We start from the raw sequence: 22,126 nt of genomic DNA on the forward strand, positions 1-22,126 counted from the left end.
TTTTGCGCCAAAATTCATGATGATTTTTTTTTTCAAAGAAAACCTTTCTGGAGTGTTTTTCACGGCCTCCTTTACATTATTTCATCATATGGCACGTTTTTACAACATGTTGAAAAATCGCATTTTTTTTTCGACATAGTATAGTAAGGCGTTTTTTTGCGCCAAAATTCATGATGATTTTTTTTTTCAAAGAAAACCTTTCTGGAGTGTTTTTCACGGCCTCCTTTACATTATTTCATCATATGGCACGTTTTTACAACATGTTGAAAAATCGACATTTTTTTTCGACATAGTATAGTAAGGCGTTTTTTTGCGCAAAATTCATGATGATTTTTTTTTCAAAGAAAACCTTTCTGGAGTGTTTTTCACGGCCTCCTTTACATTATTTCATCATATGGCACGTTTTTACAACATGTTGAAAAATCACATTTTTTTTTTCGACATAGTATAGTAAGGCGTTTTTTTTGCGCCAAAATTCATGATGATTTTTTTTTCAAAGAAAACCTTTCTGGAGTGTTTTTTCCACGCCTCCTTTACATTATTTCATCATATGGCACGTTTTTACAACATGTTTGAAAAATCACATTTTTTTTCGACATAGTATAGTAAGGAGTTTTTTTGCGCCAAAATTCATGATGATTTTTTTTTCAAAGAAAACCTTTCTGGAGTGTTTTTCACGGCCTCCTTTACATTATTTCATCATATGGCACGTTTTTACAACATGTTTGAAAAATCGCATTTTTTTTCCGACATAGTATAGTAAGGCTTTTTTTTGCGCCAAAATTCATGATGATTTTTTTTTTCAAAGAAAACCTTTCTGGAGTGTTTTTCACGGCCTCCTTTACATTATTTCATCATATGGCACGTTTTTACAACATGTTTGAAAAATCGCCATTTTTTTTTCGACATAGTATAGTAAGGCGTTTTTTTGCAGCAAAATTCATGATGATTTTTTTTTCAAAGAAAACCTTTCTGGAGTGTTTTTCATGGCCTCCTTTACATTATTCATCATATGGCACGTTTTTACAACATGTTTGAAAAATCGCATTTTTTTTCGACATAGTATAGTAAGGCGTTTTTTTTTGCGCCAAAATTCATGATGATTTTTTTTTCAAAGAAAACCTTTCTGGAGTGTTTTTCGCTGGCCTCCTTTACATTATTTCATCATATGGCACGTTTTTACAACATGTTTGAAAAATCGCATTTTTTTGTCGACATAGTATAGTAAGGCGTTTTTTTGCGCCAAAATTCATGATGATTTTTTTTTTCAAAGAAAACCTTTCTGGAGTGTTTTTCACGAGCCTCCTTTACATTATTTCATCATATGGCACGTTTTTACAACATGTTTGAAAAATCGCATTTTTTTTTCGACATAGTATAGTAAGGCGTTTTTTTTGCGCCAAAATTCATGATGATTTTTTTTTCAAAGAAAACCTTTCTGGAGTGTTTTTCGTGGCCTCCTTTACATTATTTCATCATATGACACGTTTTTATAACGTTTGAAAAATCGCATTTTTTTTTCGACATAGTATAGTAAGGCTTTTTTTTGCGCCAAAATTCATGATGATTTTTTTTTCAAAGAAAACCTTTCTGGAGTGTTTTTCACGGCCTCCTTTACATTATTTCATCATATGGCACGTTTTTACAACATGTTGAAAAATCCAATTTTTTTTTCGACATAGTATAGTAAGGCGTTTTTTTGCGCCAAAATTCATGATGTTTTTTTTTTTCAAAGAAAACCTTTCTGGAGTGTTTTTCACGGCCTACTTTACATTATTTCATCATATGGCACGTTTTTACAACATGTTGAAAAATCGCATTTTTTTTCGACATAGTATAGTAAGGCGTTTTTTTGCGCCAAAATTCATGATGATTTTTTTTTTCAAAGAAAACCTTTGTGGAGTGTTTTTCACGGCCTCCTTTACATTATTTCATCATATGGCACGTTTTTACAACATGTTGAAAAATCGCATTTTTTTTCGACATAGTATAGTAAGGCGTTTTTTTGCGGCAAAATTCATGATGATTTTTTTTTCAAAGAAAACCTTTGTGGAGTGTTTTTCACGGCCTCCTTTACATTATTTCACCATATGGCACATTTTTAGAACATGTTGAAAAATCACATTTTTTTTTCGACATAGTATAGTAAGGCGTTTTTTTGCGCCAAAATTCATGATGATTTTTTTTTTCAAAGAAAACCTTTCTGGAGTGTTTTTTGCAGCCTGCTTTACATTATTTCATCATATGGCACGTTTTCATGTCATCGAAAATATCACAAAAATGTCATAGTTTAGTATGTCATTCAAAATATCACTAAAATGTCATAGTTTAGTATGTCATCCAAAATGTGACCAAAACGTCAGTTTAGTATGTCGTCTAAAATATCACTAAAACGTCATAGTATGTCATCCAAAATGTCACTAAAACATCATAGTACAGTATGTCGTCTAAAATGTGACCAAAACGTCATAGTTTCGTATGTCGTCCAAAATGTGGAAAGAATGTCATAGTTTAGTATGACGTCCAAAATGTCACAAGAATGTCATAGTTGAGTATGTCTTCCAAAATGTGGAAAAACGTTATAGTTTAGTTTGTCTTCCAGAATGTGGAAATCCCAACCTCATTTGTTTTTCCTTAAAAAATGTCAGCAAAGACAGATGTGTTGATGAAAGTTTTATTTTATATTAAATATATTACAATACTGAATGATTAAGAGGGAAGAAAAAAAATATGGGGATCGATTTTTGCATCGTCAGTCTGTACAGCATACAGGCAAACTTCGAAAATAAAAAAAGAACAACTGCAGTATTTGAATTAGTACATGTGGGGAAAGTTTTAAGGTTCCTGGAGCGGAGTGCCGATGAGTCGGGCTGAGACCGGGTGGTTGGTTCGCTCCGGTACACGAATACATTCAAGTCTCTGGCCGGACGGAACCGGAACAGCGCCGTCATGTTCGGATCGGTCGGTCCAGGCGGATGCAGCTGTACAATCACAGGAATTACTGCAGGCCCGTCCTCGAAGGAGAGTCCTCAGGATTGTGAAAAGTCTGAGAAGAACATCCCACTGTAGCACACGATGTTAAAAAAGATTCACTCTCCTCAGCCTCGGGTCACCCAGGAACACAAACCGGGATCTCTGAAGACCAGAAAAGCTCCGGCAGAAAGGCAAAATAACGAGCCCAGACATTTTTACAACATGTGTCCGAACCTTATAATCATACAGATCAGCACATGCCAAAGGAACGACAGCTGCTATTGGCCCCGGGACATAAAAAAATCTCCATTCGAACTCACATCATTACAATAATGCACTTAATTACTGTCTGAATAGTGTCTGTACATAACGCTGAGGAGAAAAGTGAATGTTACAAAGGTACTTAATAAAATAAAATTTGAAAATAAAAGGTACTAGTAGCAATATTAGTCCAATACTGTGAAGATCATATTACCTATACAGTCCTAATGCATACATGAATTACAAATGTAAAAGTGCCCACACTGGAACGAAAGCTAAACAACAGTAAAATGACAGACATGAGGCCTTAAGACGACAGTTTCAGAACTGTACAAAGAACTTGCTGTTGGGGATTCCAAGAAATCCACCTTAAATAGCTACACCGGCACGACTTTAGTCAAAAAAAAAACCTCCAGTAGTTTTTAAACCAGCGCAGCCTGTTGTACACAAACCCGTTAAGACAACAGAAATAGGCAACGAGAGGGGAAAAAGTCTTTCAGTGACATGCTCGATTCCCGTTATGGTCTCACAAGTAGCCTACCAGAGAAATAACTTAATTTGATATAGAACTTGTCATGCTGTTGGTCTCCACAAGCTCAAACAGCAAGCACTGTACAGCATAGTTTTATCATTTACAAGGCTAAATATCTCAGTCATCACAGCTAAAATCCAAAATGCAACCACGATTTCCAGATCACCAGATTCTCGCATTCACCTCTCTCAAACATCCGAATAAATCGGGGGGGGGGGGGGGGGGGGGGGGGGGGGGGGGACTAAGCACAATCTGGTCGGGGAAATTTCCAAAACCACACGAGTGGCACATAGTCTATAACTACACCAAACACGTCTCTCATTTCACGCAATGGAATTGGCACAGAAAACTATTTAAAACTTCGCTAAAATTAATACTTCGCAAGAACCACCTCGATAGTGTGCCACAATTGACGGACGTCTGTGTGTTTCTTCACAGAGATGGATGAAGATAGTGGTAGAAGATTAAAAAATAACACGTTACATTCTGCTGTGGATGGAGAAAAGCTAAAGAGGTCACAGAAATAATTAGGACAAAAAAAATAGAAACTTATCTACAGAGATCCGCTTCTTTTTACGCAGCAGGGAAAAAAGACTTTGCTCTTTTCAAAATAAAAGCAAAAAAACATACTCTGTGTGTATTTCCCTGTACATATTTACACACACACGAACAAACCGAGGAGGCCGGGGAGGGTTGTGGGTTATAACTGGTGATAGGTTATGGGTCGGTGGAGAGGAAGCCTACAGAAGGTATAAAATCGCTGCCCCTCGCATGCTTTCCTTTCACATCGCACCGTCTTCTCAGTCAGAGGAGGCTGCTGATAAACAGGGTCATCTCGTACATGCATACAGTGTTGGTTGGGTGGGGGGGTCGGAGTGGTGGTGGTGGTAATGGTGGTTGGGGGGGGGGTTTCAGGAACAGCTCGGTCTGAGCTCCAGCTGGTCTGGAGCCAATGTGGAGCTGGATTCTCCGGCGGCGCTCCGCAGCGTCTCGTAGAAGATCCACCGAGCGACGCCATCTTGGAAAGACGACCTCGGAGACTCGCTGACGCACCTCTGCCTGTTTCCTGTCCAGGTGGGGGGGGGGCTCTCTCGCTTTCTCTTTAATCGCTTAGAGTCAATTGTGTTTCATTTTTGTGTTTTTCATTCATAGAAAAGGAGAGACAAGTGGAGTTCTTTAGGTCTTTTTGCAGAGCGCGCTGTTATATTGAGGTCTCCCACAGCTGCAGACAAAACAAAAACAGGGAACAGAAAAGAGAAAAAGACATTTAAACATTTCAAGCACAACTTATATTTTATTGATGCTATAGTTGAAAAACAAACATCAGCCTTCTCCTATAAAGCATTTTGGTAAAGTTTTAGCCACCTTAAAGGCCAGTTGATGCTTTCCACATGTCTACAAGAGCTCATGTGAGATTCTCCATCATCAACACTTTTTATATGTCATCAAACGCCTACCCCATCTACAAGTCCAGAATTTGTCATCAAAGAGTCGCAATTGAAGTAGTCGCATAAAGACTTGCTTGCCAAAGGTGCTTTGGTTTGTATGAACTTCTAACTTCTCCAGAAATCCCATGTTCTAGCCGCCGATTGTGCTCAAGACACTCAAGGGTAAGCATTGACATGGTGCTACAGTCCAATCTGTAAGCAGCTGCTTTATTCCTTCAAAAGTGCAAATTTACAGACTTTCATAAACATGACTGATATTAGAGGCAAAGCCACCATCTTTATATTATGAATAAAAACAATTAAAACAAATGCTACAATTCCTTATTAACAGAGTTGTAATTAAAGAAGTTGAAGATTTGTCCATGCTTTCCACTGAGGGTGCACAAACACAGTGGGAGGTTCTAAAATCTCCAGATATCCTGTGCTACGTTCGCCCACTGTGCTCGACACACCTGAGGAAAAAAAATGACACTGCGCTACACAATCCAATCTGTTATCGGCTGTTATATCCTGTAAAAAGTGCAAAGTCACAGTCTTTCAGAAACATCCACAGACCCCTGAGTGTTTTTGTCTTCCATATGAGGGGCAAGGTCATCTCTACACAGTTGCATATCTATTGTAGTGTGAATTCAAGTCCACAACAGATGTGCAAAGCATAAACTGACCTGTACTGATCTGCCTCATTTTTGCAAAGACAGTGCAGATTCTCTACTGAAGTGGCCAGTAAGTGTTATAATCTGCCTTTAAATGGTACGTTGTGGGTTGATACTTGCCCTGGCGCTCTGCCTGTTGGCTTTCCTCTGGTCATCGGGGAGGGGGGGCATGGGGTAGGGGTATCTCCTGCTGGATGCAATAGATCCTGTAGAGGAGGTGGGAGACTTGGCAGGGGATAGCGTCCTGGGGAAAACAGAAAGCAGCATTAATAAACTATCATCCCTTCCTTTTTTAGTCGACGTAGGATTAAGTTGGCCAGAGACACAGATGAATAAATAAGGTTAGACCCAAGAAGTTGAGTTCATGGTAGATCTGTGACTTTGGGCAACATCCTCCTGAAGCTGGTCCGGTTTTTCAGGCTTCACCTTTTGAAAGAGAGAAGTTGCTCTTAAAAGCGCTTGTCTACGACTGATCTTTAGCTTTTAAGGGCAACTTCTGAAAAGAAAAGTTCCCAGCTGCGGGGTGGTCATAGTTTCCTGCAACTCACTCGCTGAATTTTTAACAAGTACTTACACACCGTTTGTCAGAATTTGCAGAAATATACCTTCAGGAACTCAGAAATCTGCTAAAGGTAACTTCTGCAGAGATGGGCGGGTGTGTCGTCTTCACAGGTTGGATCAGCATAAGTTTAAATAACTGGAAGCAATGAGTGTGATGAGAAGACTCGGACCAGACCGGAGCCGGGTAAGAACAACATACTGAGAATCAGAGGGAGTTCTGGTTCTGTCCAGTGAAACAGTCGTAGAAAACCTGCCCCATGTGCAGCGTTGGAAAGTCCTGGATCGGTCAAAGAAGTGGAGAGAGTGGAGCAGGTGGACCGCTGGTTCCAGAAGAGTCTTTTCCTCAGAATAAATTCCCATATTAACATTTTTTTCTTCAAGTCTTTCCAGTATAATAACTCCATGACCTTGTCAGGTTTTTAAGGTGTTTAGAATCATTTCAGTTCCATCAAGAAGGCGTCTGATCAGACTCAAATTCAGTCTACAGCTTCGTGTTTGGCTGTTCAGTTAATGCAGCAGTCTTGTACCATTTTTGATTAATTAAGCCCTTTCCAGACATGGAAATGCAACATTGCTCCATCAATCTCTCAATGTGATGGCATTCTGTTTTTCAGGTACTAAAGATAACTATGTTCCTTATTGCCTTATTGAGACAAACCCACCTTGTTATGAAGACATGGTAACATATTTGTTATAAATGCAAAATTTAACAGTACATCAATGATCAAGGATTGGCTAATAAACACAAGAGGCCAAAACAAACAACCAAAAAAAAAAAAAAAATTACTCATAATTTGTTCATTTAGAAAATTTTACTGTAAAATGACAGGAGTTACTGTACATGGATGAGCAAAAAATGTTGTCATTTTACAGTTAGCTGCTCTTATTTGAAATATAAACAGTTATCTTACATATCTTGCCTGGTTTGTTAAATTACAGTTGTCCAGTAAAATCACAGATTTTAGGTGTCCAAATAACTCATTGTCTGGTTTATTTATGAGTTCATAAACAGTAAAAATTTGTTCAGTTTGTGATGACAATCTACTACTCTCCCAACAATAAAATAAAAATATTCCAACACCTGTGTGACCTGCTGTTAGATCCTGATCCATCCTGTCTCCATTTCAGGGACCATTTATAAGTAATTCATGAAGTTGCTGCTGTTGTGCATAAATACCTACATATCTTTGGAATGCTGAGAGGAAAGACTCCTAAACATCTGGGAACAACAAACTAAACATCAAGTCATGTATTTTTATGGGCATTTCAGTTACAGATAGATGTTAACGAGAAAGGTGCTTTGTGACTTTAAAACTGCCTTTATCCCTCTGTGATGTTTTTGGACCTATAGTGGTGTTGAAATATGAAAATATCACTTGTGTGAGCCTGTCCATTAACGTAGCTGCATGCAGTCTAGATATGTGCCGTGTCAAAAGTGAAATGTTGCTCGGTCTGATCTACCCAGACTGCCAAAAAGTGAACAAAATGCTCATTCAGACATCAAGTGAAATGTTCAAATGCCATCAGATAAATGGAAGGAAGTGTATGTCTGAAAGGGGCTTCACAGTTTTTTTCTACAAACTATTCAATCAGGAGTGCTTTGTGGGGGCGTAGGTGCTGGAAATGATCATAAAGTCTTGTTCTGTAACCAGGATCCCTGGTTTAAAGCTCCATGTCTCTCCCTTCTTTTGGACTGTTTCTATCCTTGAATCGATTGTAACACGGGGAGGGTAAGGAAAGTGCTCGTGGACACAGTGAAGGTCTATAGATTCCAGTGCTGATTGAATGTTTGGTTTAAGTGAGGAAACTGTTGCTGTGTTTGCATGGGACCGGAGCTCTACAGAACCGGTGCGCCCATGAGCTTCCTCGTTATTGAGGAAACCTCGTGTCTGTGATCATCTATAGACCTTGGACGCGATCAGAGAGTTGGTCTACGGTTTGTCACAACAGCACAGTGATGATGTCACAGCAGTGCTCAGAAACGTCAGGCTCGGCAGTGACATCATACTGATGCAAAGGCACGTGAGGTCACTGGGAGGGAGGCGAGGCCGACACACAAACACAGACACTGAACATGCAAAGGTAATGAAAGACTGAGGAGGGGAAGCAAAGAAGGGAATAAAGAGAAATTAGGAATAAAATTACTGCTTAATAGCCTTACAATAGCCTTTATTCATGTTGCATCAACGCAATGAAGCAGAAAATAAAAATCTGCAAATTAAAAGGCAGCTGTCTGTGTAGATTCCCAGTCATCGAGGTCATGGCAATCCTAAGAACTTCAGTAGAAAGAAAATGGACTCTTTGGTTTTTGAAGATGTTTTACCTCTTATGCAAGAGACCTCAGTTTAAACCAATTGGTGGGGAGTTCTAGGTCTCACTCCTAAATCACGAGTCATTCTCAAATGGCGTGAATGGTCGAGAAACTGCCTGGAAAGGGATGACCTGTCGTGCTAATGATGTGAAACTACCTAGGGAAGAATGACACAGGGGGCCACGGTGGTGAAATTAACTGGGGACGGAGGCTCATGGTGTTAATTATGGTAATACTGCTTGGGGAGTGATGCTTCAAGGCGATACCGGTGGAGTAAGGGGTTGACCTTTGATGTTAATGACGGTGAAACTAGGAAGGGAAGGATGGTTCAGGGGGTTAATGCTCATGAAACTGCTTGAGGAGGGATGACTTTAGGGTGCTACTGGTGGTCAAGCTACCTAGGTTTGGGGGATATATGCGGCTAATGATGGTGAAACTGCCTGGGAGAACTTGACCCAAGGGGTAAATGTTGATGAGATTGCCTGAGGATGGATGACTCATGGCATACATGGTGGTAAACTGTCTGAGGAAGGATGACTTGTGGTGTTACTGATAGTTAAACTGCCTGGAGAGGGATAGGGAAAGGAGGATTCAAGGGGTTATTAGTGGTAAAACTGCCCAAGGAAGCATGAGTTACAGTGTGAATTGATGTAAACTGCCTTGGGAAGGATAACCAAGGTGATACTTGTGATTAAACTGCTTGGACAGGGATGACTCAAGGGGTTATTGGTATTAAAATTGTCTGGGGAGGCATCTTTTTAAGTGCTAAAGGTGGTGAAACAGCCTGGTGATGGATAACCTATGGTATAAATAAACAAGAAACTGCCTAGATGATGTCAAGACTGTCTTGTAAGTACTTAATAAGTGGTGTCAGTCCATTCACACCTTGAATCATCCCTCCCTGGGCAGTTTCACCACCATTAACACCATGGCAGTTTTGCATCCATTCACAATTCCAGTCATGTGAGTCTTGGCTGTTAATGGGTTGTAAACCATGTGATTTGGTGGTGAAAATAAATAGCTGGAACTCCCCACCAATCAGTCAGAACTGATGATGCCTCTTGAAGAGATGAAAAGTCTTCAAGAACCAAACAAAGTCTAGTTACCTGCTGCTGAAGCACTTGGGAATAAAAACTGTCATCAATGACACAAGTGAAAAATGCTCATGGCGTCCCCTTTTAAAAAGTCCAACATGCCAGCTGTCAGCTTCTTCTTAGATGTTACGTTAAAGCTTCTCCAGGAAAAAAAAAAAAAGACCTGATTGACACTAAATCTTACTTTCCAAACCACAAACCAAACCAAAGGTGAGGGAGTTTTAGACAAGCGTGTGGGGTACAGGACATGGTCTGAGGTAATACCTAAGGTAAGGTCCTTGAGTGTTTCTATTCACATCTTCTACCCATTTAGTTACATCATAAAACTCTGTTTTGAAGCGAGGGGTTAAATACCTGTGGGAGGGGGAGGAGGGGGGGAGTTAATGGACACAACACAAGGAGGGAGAGGGGAGAAGAGAGAAAAGTAAATGAAAAGGACAGAAAAATCTCCAGAAATAAGCAAGTGTCGGGGAGGGAAGGGGAGAGAGGAAGAGGAAATATTTTAGGAAAGCAGAGCAAAGATATTCTGAACAAGATGCAATTGAGAAAATGGTGAGAAGATGGCGGACAGACCTGTGCGTGGTCTCAGACGACAACGGCACCATGACAATCACAAACAACTGTGTGGTGTGTCGCAGGCTCAGTTGCATATTGGTCACATCATTCCAAGCAGTCGGCTTCTCAGTCAGTCTCATGCTCATAACGAGGTAATCAGGTGCACTACACACTACTTCATATACGCCAAGACCGTGGAGCCCACAGACAGACGGACCGACAGGCCGGGCTGGGAGGCAGCCGATGCTCATTCACAGTCAACAGGCACAGATGCAAACACTGGACTTGTTCACAGGCTCTGAGTTGAAGCTGTAGAAGTGCAGTGCAGCCTCACAAGCCAGACAAGAGCTTAAGAAGGACATGATCTCACTGTCTTGTGACTTTCAAGGCTCAGTACTATTTATACCTCCTTCTATCTGATACAAAACTTAAGGACAGCATTTCAAGAGGGTTTTTTTTTCAAATACAGTTTCTTCACCTTTAAAGGATAAGGACAGTTCTTTATTTTATTACTATTTCTAACAAATCTAGCAAAAAGACCAAAACCAACAATAAACTGATGCTACTGGAAGAGTAGTGCAGCCAGAACCTGGTGTTAGTTATTCCTCTGTACCATCATTATTTAACCCAATGTGTTTATGAATTCCGTTACATTTTTCTTCACCGTCAGCTCATTTTTCACTGCAATACAAAGTCCTGTCCTTTATGAAAACAGCACAGCCGTGACTAGAAGTAGAGAGAAGTTTCTTCTTTGCAGTATAACTCAGATAGAATGCCATAAATCTGAAAAAGTAGACTTTCTTTGATTGTTCATTTTACAACAAATGCAGATAGGTGTTCCAAGTGTTACAAATACTGGAGAAAAATAGCATACTACCATACCATACTATAGATATTTAGCAATTTACATTTTTACAACCTCTAAAAACTCAGGGTTTTTTGAGTTCGATGAAGATGTTTCACCACGCTGAATGCATCTTCCATTGACTTGCTCCTCTGTTTACCGTTTCTGAGCCATGCTACATTTACTTTATTGGTCAGGAACATTTTGCTTCCCCACAGCCTTCACTTTACCTAAAAACTTGGTGAAATTTTGCCATCTTACTGCTGGTCATGGCTTCTGAGTCGAGCCAGTGAGCTCAGAATTTTACATTTTTTAACAAGATCTTGTGCAAACAGTTTATATTTAGTAAAAGCATTAAATGAGGCAAATAGATTTTTTTTTCTGATGAAATATCGCAATTTAAAGGTTAAATTTAGTTGTTTTTTTCTTGGTGGAACCAGATGTCCCACATGATATGTTCAAAGACTGTTGGACAGTTGAAAACCTGCCAATTTTTTTCTTTTTTTGCAGTTCCTGGCTCTGATAAAGGGTGTACTTTGGCGATTTTTAAAATGATGACGTCCTTCAAAACAGCAGGGAAGTTTTGGGGTTCATACGGTTAAAAATACTGCTCCGCTCTTATAATGAACTGTACTTTATTTGGCACTGTAGCTTATTTTAGCCTTTTCTTGTGAACGCTGTAGATGCTTTCTAGCTCATATATGCTAATTCACAAGAAAATAGTTCCTACTAAATACAGCATTTACTCCTGTTTGCATAACATTTCTTAAAGACTACAGTGCCCAGCTGTTTTATGAGACTATTTAGCCTTTTTTTTTTCTCCAAATAAACATATAAATTCCTTTCCAAAAATAGAAACAGTTTTAGTAGAAACCAATCACACCACAAAGGTAGTTAAGTGATGAGAGTCCTACTAACACACTGTTTGTTTTGGTCTTTCTGTGAGATACAAAATAAAGAGCAACAGCAGCTTTATCCTTTAAAAGATCCTGATAATTCTGTTTTCCACTAAAATGCCTGTTTATCTTGCATGTACATCACTGATCTCACAAAACAATCAGCATCCAACCAGGAAACTTACTCTGTGGAGTTGGAACGAGCGCGGAACTTCTTTCCTTTCAGTTTCTTACGATTGCCGCTCAGGTTTCCTGCAGAGACACACAACAGAAAAACAGACAGTTTAAACAATATTATGTACAATAACATGGAAAACATTTACTGTGATGACAATTCAAGAGAGAAGATGTAGGAGCAGGAATGCAATGGGTTTGTTCTCCCTAAACAAGGCCAATATGTCATATTTTATCTACGTTAGGTATAGATAAAATGCAGTGTAATAATCAAGACATGAGGTAAATTATTTCTCTTCACAACAGTTGTGTCTTTTTCTCTGTTGTGGGCGAACAAACACACTGTAGTCCATCTTTCTGGGGCTTCAGCTATGAAACAGACTTGTTTTTTTCTTAAATATGACTTATACAGGAAACCATGTATAAGCAGTTATTGCAGTTTGTGTCCAAGCTTGTAGAGAACTTTGCGTGGGTTTTATGAACAATTATCAATTAAAGGTGTGAGGAAATAATTGCCATGTGTTTTGGATTAAAAAACAGGATGTGATGTTCTATAAATAATCGTGTTAATCTTGGCTGTTCTTGTTTTCCTTGTAGTTTAACGTCAGACCATTTTGTTCTAACAGCCACGGTTCTGTGTTTCTGCTGCAGTAGGAATACACTCCACAACTGTGTTTGACTTTGTTTGTCAACCCACTAATTAGCTCATTAAATAATACACGGTCCCTGGCTTCAGTCTCCTCTACTGTCGCTGTTAATTCATCTTCCAAACAGTTTGCTCTTCACTTTTTCCCAACTAAACCCTCCCCTGTGCTTTATATATAAAATGTTGAAGTGTAACTCTAAGGACATTTCTACAAACAAAGGCCTTGAGGTGAAATTCAGAGCAGGAGAAGCACAGATATTTATTACTAACCCTGGTGGAGGATCAATAAGGCTTATCTTATCGGTGACTGAGCTGATTATCTGCACTGTGGTCATGCATAAACCATAAATTGGATTTAAGGCCAGCATTATACTTTCTGCTAATGTACGAGGGTCCATGTGACATAAATATTGACATCTTCAAGTTCACAGGAGTCTGCACAGCCCCAAAATTTGTGTCCAAGCAGCAATTGTGCCACAAAAGCACTAGTGCAGATGCTTGGCAGTAGCATGTAGGTATGGAATATAGATTGTAGATACAACCTACTTTGCATGGAATTAAGATGGAATTTAGCCTTCCAAGTGGACAACGACAGACTAGAAAACTAGTATAGTAACAGCAACTGTGGTTACATGGTGTTTGCAGCAGAGGTGGACCAAATAGCAATTTCTGGGCTCCGGATATTCGGCCGCGATTAATGCAAATATCTGAATTTGGATCGGATTGTAACGTCCAATGGGGGAGGGGGAATTTGGATCTCCAAAAAGATATTCGGATACCACTGTAACGACCGAATATTCAGATATTCGGGTCCAAGTGTATGTGTGTACATTGATGTGCACGTCCACAAGGGTATATAATCAAAGCTTAAGTTTTAAATGTGATTTGGAAGGTAAATTCATGCTCTCTATGCATAACGTAAGTTTCATCATCCACCAAAGTCCACAAGGATCCAGAGAGATCTCCGCAAAAAGCACATGCACCATGGAAACAATTGGTGCTAAAAACAAGTTGTTGTATGAGGAGATTCTCTATCATCCACTCCTTTTAAATTCATCATTTAAAAAAGACTTGCAGATTAATTAATTGCTGTAGGACTTTGGAGGTGTTTTGATTTTTACAGTGAGTCCTCGACTTACATTGGAGTTCTGTTCCTACGGCCTGAAGTAAGTCGATTTTCGCCGCAAGTCAGAACTCGAGCAAAAATGTAAACAAAGCCGTTATGTGCATCATGATATCAATCAGTTCTTTGGAAAAGTCATGAATACCAATGACTTTTCTTGTCTTCCAAGCATCAGAAGAGTCTGACTTGCGCTTGGGAGCCATAATGAAGGGCAACAAGTTAGCGAATGTAGCACAATCCAAGGTAGTGTACAACCGGCGAATGTAAAATCCGTCTTATAGCGCTGCGTTACAACGTATTCGTCCGCTCACCAACTATTCCACGTGTCCAGTTCTGAAGTGACGATGAAACACCGTACGGCATAAACCAAGGACCCCCTATGCAAGCTTTCATTAACGAAGCCCAAACAGAGTGAGAAGAACTAAATTCTCCAGAAGTCCCATGCTATGTCCACCCACTGTGTTTAGGAAGAAAAAAAAGAATCACTGATTTGGTGTTTTTTCCTGTAAAAACAGCAAAATCTCAGCCTTCCAGAAACACTTATGGGAGCTTTTCTGACTTCTATGTGAAGCGTAAATGTGACTTTCTGCAAAGGAGACAGACATATACCTGTTGTAATAAAAATAAAAACATGCGATTACGCTGCCCACGGTCAAAGTCCACATGTAGAAACCATGACTTGGCCTTAAGAACACATTTAAGCTCTTTTGTACTCAGCTTTTTTGAATAAATACAACCTCAGCACAATGTCAGGACTTATCTGAAGACAAGGCTCGAAGAAGATTCTTAGAAATGAGGCCCCTGAAATCAAATCCAGTGCAGGGGAAGCTCAGTGCGTTACCTTGCCATGAGTTGCTCCTTGGTCTTCCATTTTCACAGATGTCAGAGATGTGTTTGGCATCTGGAATCCTCTCGCTCCATGAGTGAGAAAGTCCATTAGATCTGCACAAATAGCAACACCATGAACAAAACACAAATCAGATCAGAAACGTTCCTCTGAGGTACTGGAGACGAAGGAAACGCTGTGAGGTGAATGACGGAGAAGATGGAACGACATTATGAGCCATGATGCAGCATCATGGCAGCTGAATACGACATATGAGAAACACTCATAATGTTCAGAACTTTTCAAAACATTCACGAGAAAAAGCAGCATTTAATAAAAGCTGTGAGAGCAACGAAGCATGATAAGAACATGTGTTGAGCTCAGAGAATCACAAACATACAAACAGCCAGCAGATGAATGAGTGATGATGATGATGGCACACCTGAAGCCAAACACTGAGATGTTCTGAGAAATGGATGGGATGGAGGGAGTGAAGGACAAGGTGCATATCTGCAGGTGGGACAGGCAGGCTGACCTCTTCTTGGAGCTGCAGCCGGAGTTGGTGCTGACGCCTGGAGGCATGTCGCTGTAGAACGAGTCGGCATCTCCAGGCTTAGTGACGTAGTCGCCTGGAGGCATTTGTCTGGAAATACGGAAGAAGCTTTCAAATAATGAGCGGCTAAACACCAGCAGAGGAAGCAGAAACCTGCAGGTATTCCTAAGACGCTATTTATCGCTCATTTACGGTTAAATTGTGTTTGTTGTTATGCTCAGATGTGCTGTATTGCAGCAGTCCCTGACCAGTGGGCTGCAGACCGGTACCGGGCCGCACAGAGAGAATAAAAATGGTTTATTTTATATTTTATTTCTGGCGGACTCTGCGGGGTGTTTTCTTTTGAAAAATGACTAGATCATCTTCCCATCACTTCCGGCTGTGTTTGTTTCCTGCACTTGATGTTAAATGAAGCCGTCAATCTGCCGAAATTAATCAAAAACAAACATCTCTGGAGAGCTTCTTTTAAAAGAGGGAGAATCTTGATGCCAACACAGAAGAAAAAGTAAATATTTGGCAGTAACAAGTAATTTTACTTATTTAGGTCATGTGATTTGGTATCCGTACATTACGTACACATGCTTGTGCTCACCACAAAATCATTTTGTTTGTGAGTACATCTATAATAAATGGTCATATTCTTCAGGGCCGTGGCTGCCATGAATTTTTTCAAGACTTCATTCATTGGAAATGATACGACTGAGCAGCCTTGGTGGAGGACTGTGCTCTCTGAGTGCTTTTCTTGTTTGTTATGTGCACGATGACCGGTCCGTAGAAAATTGTCTTGCCTGAATCTGGTCAGTAGTGCAAAAAAGGTTGGAGACCGCTGCTGTATTGTAACCAGTTAAACACTCCAAGATAACAAAAGGTTCTCACCAGTAAAACTACTAGCAAGCTGTTAAAGACAAACGTTAAAATATTTGAAAATTCAGGTAAATGATACCACCTGTATGGAGCCTTTGTAGGCTTATTAGTCATCTAACCCTGGTGTAGATCTTGTGTTTCATAATGTTCCACTTTTATAGAATGGAAATTCTATCATATTCTTACATTTCTGTTTTCTATCTGTCCATCATTCTACTGTCTATTGGAGCCTTATGGAAGTCATTTTTTCACTTTAAAGCAAACAAGAAAAACAATAGAATTTTAGAGTCCCAGGTCTAAAATTCAAGGAGTAAAAAAAAAAACCAGAGTTAAAGTGGGCAAACCGGCAGAATCTTCGATGAACTTCAGACTCTACGTAACGTTTCTGCTTGTAGCTCCTGTGAAGAAAACAAAATCCTTATTATTGTCCATCTGCTGCACATAATTAAATATTACATATAGAGTTAATTCCTAAATTATTCATACTTATGCCAAGTTTAGATGTATAGTTAATTCTTATCTGAACAAGGATTCATCTGACTCTAAAAGACATAAACAAGTGACATTTCCATTAAGGATATCTATGCCAAGTTATACTAAAAATTAGCTAAACAATAATAATACAATTCACAATATTATTTTTCTCAATAGTTTGTGCAATATTGATTTCCGTATCATGTCCAATATTTGAATTTAATGTACAATATTTTGTTTTCATGTGCAACATGCTAATTTCATATAGAATTTTATACATTTCTAGGGGCAATATTTTAATTTCATGTGTAACACTGCAATTTAACTTGCAATATTTTGTTCATCAATTTATTTTTCATGTGAATATTACAATTCCATTGTGCAATATTTCGTCATTAGGTGCAATAGGACCACTTCAGTGTCATTGCCAACATTACTTCTTACTTTTCTATTCTAGTCTTATTTTAGCTTTCTTGTTTTTATTTCTAGCAATTTATCAAACTTTATTGAGAATAAATTGCATTTGTTCTCATGTTATGATTTTTCTTTTGCAGGAGAACTTTCATTGGGATTAATAAAGTTTTATCTCTTCTTATGCCTATTATGTGAGATTGAAACAGGACATTCCCAATTAAACTGTAACGATTTGTGACAATTTTAAAGGTTGTGATGAATTTTGGATATAGTATTTTTAGTAAAAAAAAAAATCTACATAGAAATACAAAGAGAAGAGTAGAAACATAGAAATAGTTCAGATTCATAACAAACATCTCTAAACCAGTGTTTTACTGTCATTTGCAACTGGTTTCTGAAATTTCCAGACAGAAGGAACTTGTTGGTCAAATAAAAGATCCCTGTGAATCTAAATTTGGCATGGATATGAGTAATATTTGGCTTTAACTGTGAAATAAACTACTCACTTGAAGCACCAGGCTGTGACGGCCAGGATCAGGGCGAGGAAGAGGATGGAGCCGGCGATGGCCCCGATGATGATGTTGGTGCTGGTGATACCTGAGACAGAGGAGCAGAGCACAGCGGGAACACAGATGTGTGTTAATTGGATCTCTGGTATCCTGAGCGATCCAGACACATGGGGATACACAAACCACAAAACACTGCAGCAGAACACAAAAAACACGGCACACTGAGCAGGAGGAGTTCAACACGAGGGAGTAAACTGAGAACCACCAAACTGCTGCCACCATTCAGCTCTACTCTGAGGGGAAAACTACCAAAAAAAACCTGAGCATTTTCAGTTTAAAACAACTAAACCAACCGACTGCGGCGAGCTGAAGTCGGTGTGAGAGAGGAGGAGGACCGGGAATCACACCAAAGACAGGACAAATACAATGAAAAATGAACTCAAATCTGACCTCGAGTCACTCCGTCAAAGACATCGGCCTGTCGACAAAGAATGAGTGTGAAAATAACGACAAACAAAAAGAATGACATGCATGGTTCAGTGAATACAAAGTGCAGCTGGTCGCCAATGAGCAGACAGAAACACAGGCGCTAAAAACCAAGAGAAATGCAGCAAACAAAGAAAAGATATTTGTGGATTGGTGAGGGGAAGGAGGGAGAATAAAGGAAGAACTGAAAGAGGCGAAGTGGGCTGGAAAGAGTGGAGAGGGTCAGGTGTGGAGGGCTGAAGGAGGAGGAACAGAAAATGAGATGTAGAGGTATAAACAGGTAGCGAGTGTTGGATAAATCTACCTGAAACAGAAGCAGTAGGTCCGACCACTGGATAACTGAAAGGAGACATGGAGTTACAGTCTTCTCCTGCCCAGCCCAGGTGGCAAACACACTTCAGCTCATTACTGCACACCTACAGGACGAAGATTCAACAGAGAAAAGAAAAAAAAAACATGGAATTTTAGCCTCATTCTCAGGTGTTTGAGGTCCTGGGCACCAAATATTATGCTGTAATTCATAAATGAACAGCGAAAAACAATTAACACATCAGAAACCCCCTTGGTAATGAAATATTTAGAATAAAAATTGCAATTTGAAATAATTTTGTGAAATATGAAGTGCAACGAGCCCAACCAACAAATAATCTAATAAAAATATCTAAAACTGAATTAAAGAACCTTGTAAAACCATTTTCACACAGCAATCAACAACTGCTGCAGTCATGAGATTTTTGGGACCTAAATGGAATTGTCATCTTCAAAGCTTGAACTTCATTGTGGCAAAAGATAGTTCACCTTTTGTTCGTGTTTGTTCAATTTTGCCTTAAAAAAAATGTGTGTTTAGAAAGTAACATAAAAGTAGGACTGCACAAACGCCTGGTACAACAAAAAATTGCAAGTTGTTGCATCAAAAAGCAGAGATAACCTTGATCTAAACCTGTTAACAGTTTCAGCTGAATGTTTAAATGCTGTTTCGTACCCCGTGTCCAGAGCAGATGCTTTTGTCTGTGGTTCCGGGGCAGGTGCTGAAGTTAAACTGTTGGACCGGGAGGCATTTGTGGTTGAAGCAGATGCTGTCGGTTCCACAGGCCGTTCCATCCTCCACGTATCCCAGATCAGAGTCTCCGTCGATCACAACATGAGCGCCGCTGAATGGTAAAAAATTAACAAATCAGTCACAAAGCCCTTCATGAGACAGATTGTGTCAGATTGCAGTACATCTTTGCAATGCATCCAAGAATTAATTGTGGAGTTCTGCAGGGTTCTGTTCTGGGACCTATACTTTTCACCTTGCGCATGCTTTCTGCTTCTATGCAGATGACACCCAGCTATATTTATGTATGAAGCCAGATGAAACAATCAAAAATGGATCATTTTAGCGATAAGTTTTTTTTTTATTTCCATCATTGTTTTTTCCTGGCCTTCCACTGTCTGCAGATTACCATTTTCAAAATCCCCCATAACTACAGGAAACAACCTCCGAGCAGCAAGCTGCATGCTGAAAATGGTTGGTTGGATTTTTAAAAAAAGGCAAGGATTGCTTGTTTTTTTTTAGTCCATTTGTTATTTTAATTTTAAAAAGTCTTTAACTCTGTGCAATATACATTTTCTACACATACAGGAATCTGGGGTAAAATCAATATTTTTCTACTTGTGGAAGAATTGTGCAACGTAGATCAAATCTGTGCAATATTCATTCATTCATTCTTATAACAGTATGGCAGAATCTATAATATGCTATTGATAAGTGCAATGTTGTTAATTTCCAAATCTAGAGGATTTTTTTCCTGTGCAAAGTCTGAACATCCACATATGGAAGAATCAGTACTTATGTATATTTTTATGTTTATTTTTGGTTTCTACTGATGTTTCCTACTCATTTTACTGTCTCCTTTGCTGCTATAAGACTGAAAATGTCCCCACTGCTGGATTAATGAAGGCCTCTCTCATTTTTTTATGACAGTGCTCATTTCCCTGTGTGCAAATGTTCCACCAAAACAACTCCACCTGTTACAACATACTCTAAAAAGAGGCACCATCTCTACATTACGGGCTTAGTTCAGCCCAAGATCATTGGGATTGGTTTAAAGAAATGCAAACATGCCAGAGCATTTTTACTGTTTTATAACACTAACACAGCTCTGTGGAGAAACATCTGGATATGTGAGACTAGTTTTTTTTTTTTTTACCTGCAGTCCAGAGAGGCGCTGTGTCGGGCCACTGAGAAGGAGGTCAGTCCTCCCTGCAGCTCCCCCAGTCGGGGGGCAGGTGAGATGTTGGAGCACAGCAGGTATCCGCAATGAACATCCCTAAAAGCACACAAATACAGATCAGCTGGAGAAAAGAACCCTGAAACTGCATCATTCACAAAGACGACCAACTTACTGTTTGTTGCACTGGATCCACGTGTCCTTGTCCTTCCCACAGTTGCCTTTTTCTGTCCCCTCGATGTTTAGCTTCTCGTAGCAGAACTTGTCGGCCGCCGTCGCCTCTGAGGGAGAAACAACACAACCAAGGACTTTCGTAACTATGTTTTTTTGTGAATGATCTGTTTTGCAGACGTGCATGTGAGATAATAACTTACTCTCCCCCCAGATGTACTTGCACTGTCTGTCCTTGGTTTTGCACCTCCCGTTAAAGCAGCGACCCTGCAGAGAGAAACATAGTGTATCTTAATAAAGAGTCTGAAAAACTAACTTTTTACTGTCAAATACCACAAAGTAACATCTTACCTGGTCTTTTTCACACGTGTAACCGTCCATCTTGTGCACATTTGGTGGACACTGCAAGAAACAGAGATGGCCTTAAAACTCTGTGAAGTGAATCTGATTATTAATAAATGTTTGTATCTCCAGATAATTGCATTTAGGGAATCTGACGCCCACCTGGCTGGAATTGCCGGTGCAGTTTTCCGGGATGTCGCAGTCATTCACTGCGTCTCGGCACACGACGCCCATGTACTCCATCTGCAGCAGCATCGGTACATTTTTATTTCAGCAGTTCACAATGTTTCAGTCACACCGTCTAATTTTTCTTTTCATATGCCGCATCACGAGTCCTTCTTCTTGTCAAAATACGCCTACATTTATGAACTGGTTCATTCTGAGTCCGCAGTTTTTTATTTTAGGATTAGATGAATAGCTTTCATACTCAGAGAACAGCTTTGGTTTTGTATGTTCAGGCAAAAAAATTCTTGAAACTTTTTACTGCTGGTTCCAGTTTTATTGAAACTAAGAGCAATCTTTCTTTGTTTCCATCTTTAAAATCAGACAAATATTAGAATTAATAAAAAAATGAACAGCATGTGACAGTTGGAGAGCGAATGATGCACGTCTCCACAGTAGTTAGGTCTGTTTTAGCCACTCTGATGGTACAGTAATGAAATGTGCAGCTTTGTACCTGGCAGTTGTTGCAGCAGAGTCCGTTGCTGCAGTTGGAGCCTTGAGTCAGGGTGCAGTTCTTACAGCACTGATCACCTTCTCTGGCACACTCCTAAAAGACAAACAGAAACACAGAAGCTGCTTTCAGTTGTCTTCTATTGATTTAATTCTATCTTTTAAAAAAAAAAAAATCACAACATTTATCAGAGCCAGAAACTGTAAAAACAGAAAAATCTGTAGGATTTTCAAGTTTCCGACAGTCCTTGAACTAATCATGTGTGATGTGCAGTTTTTTTTCTGGAAAATTAACCAGTTCTAAGCTTAAAATCAAGTTCTTTTATCTAAATCTCAATTAGAAATGTGCCAAAAAGAAACAGTTTACACCAGATCTTGTATGTGACAAAAGTTTTGCGACTATTCGGTTGAACTGCAGACAGTGTTTCCACAGAATAGAGAATAGACGGAAAGACAGACTAGGAGGAAAAGTAAAACCTAATGGATCAAAAAAATAAATGCAGCATGGCTCAGAAACAGCATACAGAGGAG

At 39.5% G+C, this 22,126-nt stretch overlaps 1 protein-coding gene across 7 annotated transcripts in view; it reads right to left on the minus strand.

Annotated features, from left to right (window-relative positions):
- Positions 1 to 2,660: 2,660 nt before the first annotated feature.
- adam22 (ADAM metallopeptidase domain 22) overlaps positions 2,661 to 22,126 on the minus strand; it is a 103,263-nt gene continuing 83,797 nt past the window's right edge. For 3 of the 7 annotated variants that reach the window (XM_055013362.1, XM_055013361.1, XM_055013360.1), the window contains 16 exons: positions 21,600 to 21,692; positions 21,086 to 21,166; positions 20,933 to 20,983; positions 20,785 to 20,848; positions 20,586 to 20,691; positions 20,390 to 20,509; positions 19,180 to 19,348; positions 18,502 to 18,613; positions 17,709 to 17,799; positions 16,659 to 16,712; positions 15,340 to 15,540; positions 14,913 to 15,013; positions 12,314 to 12,380; positions 10,098 to 10,187; positions 5,988 to 6,111; positions 2,661 to 4,988 (listed from right to left, as the gene is read on the minus strand). In XM_055013362.1, the coding sequence (XP_054869337.1) occupies positions 4,968 to 4,988; positions 5,988 to 6,111; positions 10,098 to 10,187; positions 12,314 to 12,380; positions 14,913 to 15,013; positions 15,340 to 15,540; positions 16,659 to 16,712; positions 17,709 to 17,799; positions 18,502 to 18,613; positions 19,180 to 19,348; positions 20,390 to 20,509; positions 20,586 to 20,691; positions 20,785 to 20,848; positions 20,933 to 20,983; positions 21,086 to 21,166; positions 21,600 to 21,692 (1,545 nt within the window). In that variant the 3' untranslated portion in view covers positions 2,661 to 4,967. Of the gene's footprint in view, positions 4,989 to 5,987; positions 6,112 to 10,097; positions 10,188 to 12,309; positions 12,381 to 14,912; positions 15,014 to 15,339; positions 15,541 to 16,658; positions 16,713 to 17,708; positions 17,800 to 18,501; positions 18,614 to 19,179; positions 19,349 to 20,389; positions 20,510 to 20,585; positions 20,692 to 20,784; positions 20,849 to 20,932; positions 20,984 to 21,085; positions 21,167 to 21,599; positions 21,693 to 22,126 lie in introns of those variants that run through there. The other 4 variants (XM_055013363.1, XM_035957148.2, XM_035957149.2 and 1 more) reach the window with 4 other exon arrangements.

This window comes from Amphiprion ocellaris, chromosome 9, assembly GCF_022539595.1.
Source record: "Amphiprion ocellaris isolate individual 3 ecotype Okinawa chromosome 9, ASM2253959v1, whole genome shotgun sequence".
NCBI lineage: Eukaryota > Metazoa > Chordata > Actinopteri > Pomacentridae > Amphiprion > Amphiprion ocellaris.